Raw genomic sequence first — 12101 nt, 5'->3', positions numbered from 1 at the left:
TAAATGTATAACTGTTGAATATAATTAATATTATGACAGATTCTGCTATAAATACCTTAAAATCCTGCTTCTTTGTAGGAGCTACATAGCCAGCTCACAATAACACATTTTATAATTGAGAATCTCTTATTGTGGTAAGCTTTATTTTCATATGCTGATATTAGTTGCAGTTATACACCACAATATATACTTAACTGATCTCTGAATGACCATTACTGTAAGTGAATGATGAATAATTGAAAATAAAAAAATAAAAATTGTTCGACTTTCAAGAAATACTAGATGCCATCTCCCACACACACACACACTATTACAACATTATATTCCAGTGCTTACAGTGTCATTTGCTTGTATTCCTGTCTGCTAATTCAGTCAGTTCAGACTATGTAGACCAATGTGTGAGTGTTCATCAAAATTTCCTCCCCTCCTGCCAGAGCGTTCTATGGACTCAGAGCAACATACGGTTAGCTTTACCCTTCCCTACCATCCTGCAGCAGGCCTATAGCAACACATGATGTCATCTCTCCTCCACCCAACCCCCTCTCTCTCTCTCCTCACACAATCAAAACCAGTGGAGTGTGGAAGTAGCACATACTCTGGACTGCGTCCCATTTTTGTAAACATTAACTGTCTCTCTATGTGGTGGACCATTTGTAGATCTGTTGTGGTTTCTGTCAAGAACTTTGGTTTTTGAGACAAATTAATTTTCCCCCATCCCCCACCACATGCAGATGGAACATACATGGCCCAGGTCACGTGCGTGAGCTCCCTAAAGATTGAAAGAACTGCTCCACTGAGCCCCCTAGTGGAAGAATGTGGTCACTCTGAGAATGAATAATTGGAGTTTGCTGTTATATATTGAATTTGAGGAAGTAATGTATGCTTCTTCTGTACAACAACACTCTCAGCCCTTGCCTTTAAATCATCAAAATGTCAAACTCATGTTGTAGCACAGGAAACCACAGTGTTTACTGAAGCTCTAACAGTGACAGGGTCATGGTTTTGTTTCCAGGGGAATGCATGTACTGATTGAATGAGATGTAATTTATATTGGATAAACGTGTCAAATGCATACATTTAAAGATTAAGGTCAATGACATGACAGTCAATTTTAATATTAATATTACTAAAACTTGTCACATGTTTTAAACCAGATACAATAAAAAATAGAAAAATGACAGAGCAGCTTGAAGTATGTTGTACAGTTTTGTACAGTCAGTGTAAATAAATGACATAACAAAACAATTCTTTTTGTCATCCCTCAGCCCTCCAAAATGAACGGAACATCGGGAGCCTCCGCTATCAGTACTAGGAAGACGAGAGAACTCCGTACTCCCCCGACCAAAGCTGTGAAATACCCCAAGGGCCACGTGACTTACACCAAAGCCAGACTGCTCAAAGAGGCCAAGCTCAGCCTGAGCGCGCACACACAGACACACACACGCCACACCCACACGCCCTCCAACTCAGGAAAAGCCCAAACCAGCCACGCCAAGATGCAAAAACAGGGGCTATCACCAGCAATCGCTGGGAGGCTGTGTGGGACGGACACTTTCCCACCCAGACGAAACGGACTGAGGCAGTCAAAGAGGCAGTTGGAGCTGGCCGGGGTTAGTCTGACTGGACCAGAGGTCGAGGTTAAGAGGCTCAAACTGCAAGTGGTTCCCTTGGAGACGCGGAGTAGGAAAGCAGCTCAGGAGACACCGGGATCAGGATCGCAGCGGCCCAAACGGGCCACGGCGGGGAAGCTCATGTTCACCAAACAAATGCACTGTAAAGCCACCGTTCTGGCCAAGAACAGCCCCACTACCTCAACACGAGACATTTCGAAACCAGCCAACTCCCCCGAACTATCAGAGACCCCCAAAACAAGCAATGCTCTAAAACAAGGCAATCCTTCTAATACGACTGAGTCCCTCAACTCAGCTGAGCCTAAAGAGCGAGGCCGGCGCAGTGCGGAGGTCACGGAGGTTCCCGTTTTCTATCCCGGCACACGCGAGTTCCACGACCCGCTAGTTTACATGGAGTGTGTGAGGGGGCAAGCCGAGGCGTTCGGGGCGTACCGGGTTGTTCCGCCAGCGGGCTGGCATCCCGAGTGCAAGCTTAAAGAGGAGATGCGCTTCGTCTCGTACGTGCAGCATGTGCACAAGCTGGGCAGACGCTGGGGTCCGAATGTACAGCGGTTGGCCTGCATCAGGAGACACCTGCGGACACAAGGCATTAACATGGAAGAGCCTCCACTTATAGGTATGAAGTGCTGCACGAGATCCAAAGCAAAGTTTTGTGGGCATATTTGACAGTCTAAGACAGTCTAAGTGTTGGGGAGTAACAAATTAAAACTAACTAGCGTGAGATAGCCTAGCTATATTGTAGTAGCGTAAGTAGTGTAGCTTTTCATATGTAACATGGGAAAGTCTGATTTATTGTAGTGAATCCATTCGTCCTCTCTATCAAATGTAGAATTTGACTGTATAGTAAATCATTTTGCCTTAAATGCTTCTCTCTCACACATGTAGCATTGGAAAGCTTGATTTGTTTGTGGTGAATCAGTTTGTAAGAAATGGGGGGAAATATAAATAATTGTCCATTAAAGGAATAGTTCACTTAGAAATGTAAATTCTGTCATCATTTACTCACCCTCAAGTTATTTCAGTCCTGTATGAATTTCTTTCTTCTGCTGAACACAAAAAGAAGATATTTTGAAGAATGTTGGTAACCAAACAGTTTATGGACCCCATTGACTACCATAGTATTTTTTTTTCCTACTATGGAAGTCAATGGGGTCCATCAACTGTCTGGTTACCAACATTCTTCAAAATATCTTCTTTTTGTGTTCAGCAGAAGAAAGAAATTCATACAGGACTGAATTAACTTGAGTGTGAGTAAATTATGACAGAATTTACATTTTTAAGTGAACTATTCCTTTAATAAAACCCTGGATTTAGTTTGAAACATTTGAAATGAAGAATTATTCTAGGGAATCAGTTTGTCGTAAACGCTCCTCTCTTTCATATGTATCATTCGAAAGTCTGATTCATTCTATTCGAATCTGTTTCTTCTGAATATTTTTTTAATAGCAGAAAATAGAAATGTATGTCAAATGCTCCTGTTCATCACTGTTTTAATTAGGTTCTATTTTAGTTTATTTATTTATTTGTGTTTAGTGTGAAAAATCTGTTTTTTTTAATAAATTATATCATCACTTTAAATAAAAATATAAATGAATTAATTTAAAAACTGCATTAGTTAAATTTATAACCAAATTTAAAACATTTGCCTCCTTAAGAAACTTCAAATTCTGATTTGCATGTAGCTTAGATGCTGCAGTTTCAAAGTAGCTTTCTTAATACTGGTCAAAGGCATAACATATTACACAGGGCCTGATATCTTTTATTTATACCTATATTGCATTACATTCAATTATTTGTTAAATCCAGGCTTGAGTCATGGATTTGATTCATGTGTTAGCTCAGACAGTAAGTAGTGTGTTTTATACTGTATTAACATTCAGATACGCAGCATCTCACCTTTCTTCACTTGTATTTTAAATGCATATCTATTGGTCATTCAGCCATTGACCTGTCCCGTTTGGATAGATTAGTGAGCTCATGTTTGCGAAGGCAGCTTCCTTTGATGAGATTACACAGTGCATCTAGAGCCAAGACTTAGATAGACGTCTCAGTCTGGTCTCTTGTTGACTGAATGGGGAAAACCATCAGCGCTGCTGCCTTCTTGCCAACCTCAAATCCTTCTTTAGTTTCAATGTGCCACTCAAACAGCGACAAGTCTGGCACTACCGTGAGCTGTTTGAATGCCTGTGACTAATGGGTAATGTGCGCACACATTTAGAGATAAAAGTGAAGCAAAATTAAAGAGACCGCAATATTGAGTGACCTATTTGTATTCTTTTTGCTTCCTGTTAGGCGGGTGCGAGCTGGACCTGGCCAGATTCTTCCAGATCCTAAATGAGATGGGGGGCATGCAGCAGGTGACAGACCTGAAGACGTGGGGCCGGCTCGCCGATCTGCTGGGCATCCCACGCTCGGCTCAAGACCGGCTGGCCAAACTTCAGGAGGCGTACTGCCAGTACCTGCTCTCCTACGACTCCCTGTCACCAGCCCAGAGGGCCCAGTTGGAGAAGGAAGTGATGGCAGAGAAGGAGACGCTGGAGAGAAGAAGTGGGCCCCTAGAGGGCCAGGGAGACACATCCCAGCATGCCGCTCTTCTGCTTCCACGCTGCGAGCCCAAAAATGGTCTGGTGAACGGAGCGTTGCACCGGAGCGGAGCGCGCGAGCACCTCAGAGAGCTGGACCCCACTGCGAAAACCACCCGGCAGAGAAGACTAGAGAAGAGAGGGGAGGAAGAAGGGGTGATAAGTGAACAACACAAGTGCATATACAGGGTATATCTGCATACTTTTGGGATACAGTTTGGGATAAACATTTTTTTTAAGCATCAGTCTTTGGTGTAGACGTTCAGTGTGTGACTGTCATTCTCAGGGGAAATCGTTCTCTTTGACAACATTCTACAGGGCAGCCAGGAATACTATGAACATGTGCTTCAGCAAAGAGCCAGACACTGCTGAAGTTGAGGTATGTCTTCATGTTGACAAGCTATAGTTGGCTTTGATGAGCAAGAATCAGTGATTTGTTCCGGTCATGTTATGCCCTCTTCTGACTCTGTTGCTACAGAAGGAGTACTGGAGATTGGTTGAGGAAAAGGAATGCCATGTTGCTGTGCACTGTGGGAGAGTTGACACTAAGACTCATGGGAGTGGATTTCCTGTGGGCAAGACTGAGCCATTTTCAAAGTAAGGGTTTAGAAAAATGTCAATATTTTTCAATAAGGTTGTATTTGTTACCATTACTTAATGTAGTAATTACTTAATGCAACAGGGTATCAATTACCAACTATATTTTTCATTTTATATTGTTATATTATTTATATTTAATTTTCATTTTAGTTCACACTTTTAAAGTGTTGTTTTACTAGATGCTATAATAAATCATTTTAAGTAAATTCAGGTATCTCAAGAAAGATTATTAATTTTGACCACACCTTAAATTTAAAATCTTTGTATAAAAGTAAGCGAAATGAGCAGGCACCATTTAATGTCCAATATTGTCTGATATAATGTAAATTAACATCATTAACATTTATAATTTCTATTATAATACAAGTAATATTATTATCAAAATGAGTAAGTGCTTGAAAAATACAAATTTATAGTAAAATCTAGATGCATAAAATATTGTTTGCATGCCTTTGATTTGTTTGTCTTGTTAGGCATGGATGGAATCTTACTGTCCTTTCCAATAACTCAGGATCCATCTTACGTCATCTTGGTGCTGTGCCAGGTAACGCCCCGAAACTTCCATGCGTACAATAAAACACCTTGATGATCAAGAGTTAAATTATATTCCCATACTAGATCATTTAGAATGGTTTGAATATTTTATCTGTAGGCATCTAGTACATTCTGTTTGTGTTTGTGTTTGCATGAAGGAGTGACCATCCCCTGGCTGAACATAGGCATGGTCTTTTCTACCTCGTGCTGGTGTCAGGACCAGAACAGCCTTCCGTATATCGATTACCTACACACTGGTGCTGACTGCATTTGGTAAGGGTTTAAAGGGTCATTCTTTACAGCTGGTATAAACTGAAACTATATGGCATATTCCAAAGTAAATGTGTCTCTTTTTCTTCAGGTACTGTATTCCAGCTGAAGAGAAATCAAAACTTGATAAAGTAGTACACACACTGCTACAAGCTAACGGCACTCCAGGGCTGGAGATGTTAGAGAGGAACATTATGGTAAGAGTTGAACATTGAAAATTGTGTACTCCTGGGTAACATTTTTTTTCCACAGTGCCCTAGTAGTGAAAATTATAAATTATGCATAATTACATGCAACCAGCTCTGAACCACAACCTAATCCTAACACTATAGTAAGTATCTGTAGTTAATTACTATTACTCAGTACTTAAATGTATAATTACACTGTAACACGGACACTTTAAAATGAAGAGAAACCTACTTCTGGACTGCTTAGTCAAGTCAAGTCTACAGCGCTTTATACAACACAGATTGTTTCAAAGCAGCTTTACAGTGATAACAAGAAAATTATGCATTTCGGATGTTGTTCAGCTGAAGTCAGTTCAGTGTTGATTCAGTTCCGTTGCAGAGGTCATCAATTATTAAATTATTTCATTTCATCAATAAAGCAGTTCTGCAAAAAATGATCTCATCGTCCAGCTCATACAACAGCATTAGTACAGTCAGATCAATAATGTTGTTGGTATTAGGTTAGGTATCTCTTAAAAGGATAGTTCACCCAAAAATAGACATTTGTCATCATTTACTCAACCTCATGTCTTCGTCTTTGGAACACAAAAGAAAATATTTTGAAGAACTGTTTTTGTCCATATAATGAAAGTATGGTGAATGGGACCCAAAACAACATTGGATCCCACTGACATTTTTCAAAATATCATCTTTTGTGTTCTGTAGAAAACTCAAAAATTGATGACGATGTTTATTTTTTGGACCCCACTGACTTTCATTGTATGGACAAAAAACTGAATTTTTTCAAAATATCATCTTATCTGCTCTGTAGATAGCTCAATTATTTTTTTATTTTTGGCGAACATTACATTTACTGTCATTCTGTAATGAAATTGAGAATGTGGTTTGACGTGATGTTCAATGACAGATTTCTCCAGAGGTGCTCCGTCGAAAGGGGGTGAAAGTGTACCGGACAGTGCAACAGAGTGGTCAGTTCATGGTATGTTTCCCAGGGACCTTTGTGTCTAAGGTGTGTTGTGGCTACAGTGTCTCAGAGACTGTGCACTTCGCCAACCCCCAGTGGATGAAACTGGGCTACGAGGCAGCTAAGGTGAGAGACTCGACGCATGGACGGACAAAGCCAGCTGGAACTTGACTTGGTTTAACTCAAATAGAGCTGTATTTTTGTAAGTGAGGTTTTGCCTAATTCCTGTGGGAGTACGGCGCTTCCTCTGACTTTCACTCTCGTGTGTGGTGTGGTGTTTGCTTTGCAGGACCTTAAACGGCGCCGTATAGAGGAGCCTTTCTCCACAGAGAAACTGCTCTACCAGATCACTACATCCGAGCGGGACAACAAGCTGCTGATGAATGCAGTCTCCAGTCTCATCAAAGATCTCAGGTCTGTTTAATGGACACATCCCACAGTCTGGATTTGACTTCGAATTCCTTTCTTTGATGACCATTGTTTTTTTAATTGCATGTTGATTGAGGTTGGTTGAGCTGAGTAAAGGAGTTTTTAGAGGTTCATCGATATTAAAATTCAGATTTTTATTTTTCTGACACAGATCATGGTTATTACCGTTAACTAAGAAAAAAAAAAAAAAACTACAATAATGAAATAATCATGAATTCTTGAAATAAAAAATGTAAACATATTATTTCAACATTTCTCATTTTCAGGGTTAAAGTACTAAAATAACTTAAACTAATGATTAAATTAAAACCACATAAAATGACAAAAAAAAAAAAATCTAATTCAAAATATTAAACTATTATAATATAACAGATGCTAAAATAACACTGATAGATAAACCTGTACATTTTATATATATATATATATATATATATATATTATATAGTAAATTCTATACTATTTTATGAGAATAATTTAGTTAAATTGACAGTTTTACATGTTTCAACTGAGGTATTAAGGTATCACAATGGTCTGATGTACCATATTAAAAATGTTTATTCATTTTGAGGTTTGCTGGAGATTACATTTAACAGTGTTATTAAATGAATCATGTATTTAAAGCTCTTTAAGTGCTAGTTGAGGCTGAATCTCAGAATGTTGGGTAAAATTCCTGTTTCGCTCTTTCAGGGATGCAGAGATTAGCCAGCGCGGGGATCTGTTCGAGGCCGGGCTCCGTCTGTCTGCGCGCTACGGCACTCACTGCGAGTCTCATGCAGACAAGAAGAAGCAGCAACGCTTGAGATTTACAGAAGACACGTCTGACAGGCGCTGCCAAGTGTGCCAGCATCTGTGTTACCTCTCTATGGTAAATATACAGTAATACTCCTCACTTTATATTCTACATTTCAGGGTGTAAAGGTGTAACCACAAGTTGAAGTACCCTAAGCGAGTGGTCTGTCTTAAATTATGAAGGAATTTCCTCAGGCTAATTTGTTCATGCTATGCTATGCTATAAGAAGTCATATTAGCATATATGCTGTATTCTCTCCCTGTGTGTTCTTCAACAGGTTGTTCACGAGAATGATAATGTGGTTTTCTGTCTGGAATGCGCTCTTCGATACATCCAGAAGCGCAGGTCTCCCCGCGGCCTCAAGATGATGTTTCGTTACACTGAGGTACTTTACTGTCTACAGCGACTGTACACTGTACAACTGTACACTGTCTACCTTTTGCAAGTAGTGTCTAAAATTAAATCATATTAAAACTAAAATCAATAAGTGAAAAACAAATTTTAATTATATACTATACTGTTCAAATGTTTGGGGGTCAATAAAACATTTTTTAAATGTTTTTTTATTGAAAAACAAAACAAAACAAAAAAGTCTCATATGCTCACCACAGGAAAAAAAAGTACAGTGAAAGTTGTAACATTGAGAAATATTTTAAATAATTTAAAATACAGAGATATGTTTAAAAATTTGATGACAAAATATTCATTTTCTGAACCCCACTGACTTTCATTATATGGACAAATATACAGAGAGACATATCAAAATATCAGATTTTGTGTTCTGCAAAAAACTAACAATGACAAAACTGTTTTTTTCCCATACAGCATTGACTTTCATTGTATGGACAAAAAACAGAAATATAAAAATACCTGTTTTGTATTTTAATATTTTTTAAAATGTGAATTCATTCCTGTGCTGGCAAAGCTGAATTTTCAGCATCATTACTCCAGTCTTCAGTGTCACATGATCCTTCAGAAATCATTCTAATATGCTGATTTGCTGCTCAAACAAAACAGCATTTATTGAAATATAAATCTTTTGTAACAATGTTAATGTCTTTACTGTCACTTTTGCTCAATTTAATGCACCTAAATAAAAGTATTAATTTCTTTTTAAAAAGTACTTTTGAGTGGTAGTGTATGCTCATCACCTTGATTTTTACATTTAAATTGCTTTGCCGTCATCGAAAAATAAATACATAAAAATGTATCAACACAATGTGATATTTAGCAAATCTCAAAATGAATATCCATTTTAATACTGAACATTATGTTGTGATGCATAAATTCACATAATTCATTACATTCCATGTTAAATTCAGCCAGTGGCAAGAAAAAAATAAAATTTTTGTGAAAAATGTTTTGGCCTTCTAATAACGAACACCAATGTTAAAAATCTATTTTCTAACATGATATTACATTGCATTGTATTATTAATTAATATTCTGTGTATACTGCGGACTTTGAATAATATGCTGTACCGGTCGGTACATCTGTTTAGCATTAACTTCTCAAAGTAAATGTGTAACATCAATCATCCCACACTATTTTGCACAGGAGCAGATCAACAGTCTGGTAAATCGAGTGTGTGGCAGAGCATTGGAGAAGGGGGGAGTGAAGCAGAAAGCCGTCGGTCCCAGCAAGACACCAGCAAAACGAAGCCCCAGGAACAAGAGCTCAGCGCTGGTCCCCCTCTCCAGCTCCGCCTCAAAGAGCAGCGGCCGTTCCTAACCAGACCAGACCAGACCGTCAGCGACATTCCCGCGGGTCTCCTTTTATATCAGGTGTTCCTAATACTTGTGTACAAACTCTCTTCAATACTCTTTGTACCTAGTGTATAATATCAATACAACAAGCTGTTATATTGCACTTTTTTATTACAGATACATGTAGTTACTGGCTGGTTAGTCCAATATATTGAATGTACGGAGGTTAAATGTTACATCGTGTTTTGCGGCGAGTACACAACTGTTTAGGGCACCTGACATAAACTAATGGGTCTCATTCAACAAGCACGAAACCTTTTGCACTAGTATTGAGATTGGTTTTTAGATGAGTATTTTGGGGTTGTTTTAGCATTAAATCGAGTATAGATATGCGTATACATAGATATAAATATATCCTATACTATTCCTATCATTTGTGTTTAACTGGTGCTGTAGTGACACTTTTCTCCATCACCCTTACCGCCTGTTTGTCTCTTGGGCTCACGTTTATTACGTCTTAATGCTGTCAGGAACAAGAACGAACATGTAAGATTACAGCCGGCACGTCAGACGGTACATGTATCGTAGTTGCTGGCATTTTCGGTTCTACAGCTACAAAAAAAAAAAAAAAAAAAACCTGTACAGGCTTGACACTTTTACATAGATCTGACATGTGAAGGAGCCCGTGATCGTTTCTGACAGCACCGATCCGAGATTTCCTTCGCGAATTCCCACCTGGAGACTCCCCACTTTTAAAAGCACATTTTGAGGCCTTTTAGTAAAATCTTTGGAGTACAAATAACAAGTTTCATGCGAAGGCAGTTTGTACTATTTGAATTGTAAATGCACTTTCCCTTTTATCCCGTCGACTTTATATTTGTAATTGGTTCTCCACCTTTTCTGCCATTAAGAATCAAATCTTTAAATATTCTTTTGTTTTCATAGAATATTATTGCGAAATACTAATATCTAACAACAACGAAAAAGCCCCAAATATGTTTATATGCCAATAAATTGAGCCTTTGAGTTCGGGTCTCTAGGGGTTTGGATGAGAGAGTCTCGAGATGAAGAAAAAGCCTTACTTCTACATTGGTTTCTTCATCGATATAAATTAGATGTTAACAGGGTTGCTACAAAAAACATACAAAAAATAAGTGCTGCTTAAATCACTGAGAAGTATGTCATAGTGGTGATCCCTAGTTTTTTAGCTTTACTTTTTTTATTCGAAAGGAAAAATCTTTTACCCAAAAGTAAACTATGTCATAGGCCTAGCTACCCATTGCACTGACTGTATCAAAGTCCTGTAATCAAACATGGTAGTCACCCCTTTCCAAATGACAGACTTGTATTTAAGGTTAAAAGTGTTTCCAAAATGTGGTTGTATACTTTTTATGGCCTTAAAATGTTTTTGTTTTTTTTCTTTTCTTTTGTTCACCCCATTTTATACAGTGATACTCCTGATCCTTGTACTGTTTATTTGTATGCACTGTTACTCAGTCCTCCAGTCCAGTGGAGATTGGCTTTTTGGTTACTTTTTTTTTTTTTTTTTAATTTTCAGGTTTGTATATTTTTTGTTTTAATAAATAAATCACTTGTCAATCCTTCCAAAAATGCACTGGCCTCATGTTCTTTATGGAGATGCACAGATATTACAGTTACCAAACAGTGACTATTTTGATGTCAAGGACAATAACTGATGAAATGCCCAAAATCCCCCCAAAAATATATGGAACACAAATGTAATCATTTTAAATGCTAATTTAGGCATTACAACATTATGATATACAGTATGAAAAGTCTATTCATTTTTAAATTTGAAGGTTACATTTAACAGTGCTATTAAATTATTAATGTTTTAAAATATTTCCTTTGAACATCATATGATGGATAAGCATGAGGAATAAGCATGTACAAAAAAGAATATATATATATATATATATATATATATATATATATATATATATATATAAAATAATGCAACTGTTCATTGTGCATGTTAGTGTAGGTCATTAAATAATATTACCTGATATAACTTTTAAACTGAATAATGCATTAGTATATAAGATTAAATGATTTTAAAGTATTTTTATTGGTAGTTCATGTTGACTAATGTTAGTGGTGGTGTATATCTGAATATGTATTTAGAACTATGTTCAGAAGTTTTGGGTCAGCATTTTTTTTTTTAAAATAGATGAATACTTTTACTCACCAAAGATACATTAAATTAATCTAAAGTGACAGTAAAGACTTATACATTGTTAAAAAATTCAAATAAATGCTGTTATTTTGAACTTTCCATTCAACAAAGAATCCTGACCACAAATGTTTCCACATTTGTGAGCACAGCTGCTTTCAACATTGATAAGAAATGTTACTTGAGCAGCAAATCACATACTAGAATGATTTC

The 12101-nt window shown here is 37.5% G+C and overlaps 1 protein-coding gene across 5 annotated transcripts in view; it reads left to right on the top strand.

The window, feature by feature from the left end:
- Positions 1 to 11300, top strand: part of jarid2a (jumonji and AT-rich interaction domain containing 2a) — a 34573-nt gene extending 23273 nt beyond the window's left edge. For 2 of the 5 annotated variants that reach the window (XM_079893793.1, XM_079893792.1), the window contains exons 7-18: positions 1266 to 2247; positions 3924 to 4402; positions 4500 to 4592; positions 4692 to 4810; positions 5287 to 5357; positions 5506 to 5620; positions 5709 to 5814; positions 6713 to 6895; positions 7059 to 7183; positions 7886 to 8063; positions 8266 to 8373; positions 9546 to 11300. In XM_079893793.1, the coding sequence (XP_079749919.1) occupies positions 1266 to 2247; positions 3924 to 4402; positions 4500 to 4592; positions 4692 to 4810; positions 5287 to 5357; positions 5506 to 5620; positions 5709 to 5814; positions 6713 to 6895; positions 7059 to 7183; positions 7886 to 8063; positions 8266 to 8373; positions 9546 to 9719 (2733 nt within the window). In that variant the 3' untranslated portion in view covers positions 9720 to 11300. Of the gene's footprint in view, positions 1 to 1265; positions 2248 to 3923; positions 4403 to 4499; positions 4593 to 4691; positions 4811 to 5286; positions 5358 to 5505; positions 5621 to 5708; positions 5815 to 6712; positions 6972 to 7058; positions 7184 to 7885; positions 8064 to 8265; positions 8374 to 9545 lie in introns of all 5 variants that reach the window. The other 3 variants (XM_079893795.1, XM_079893794.1, XR_013823609.1) reach the window with 2 other exon arrangements.
- Positions 11301 to 12101: the final 801 nt, after the last annotated feature.

Source organism: Squalius cephalus, assembly GCF_949319135.1.
Source record: "Squalius cephalus genome assembly, chromosome: 15".
In the NCBI taxonomy this organism is placed as follows: Eukaryota; Metazoa; Chordata; class Actinopteri; order Cypriniformes; family Leuciscidae; genus Squalius; species Squalius cephalus.
This window is presented reverse-complemented; position numbering and strand designations above follow the sequence as displayed.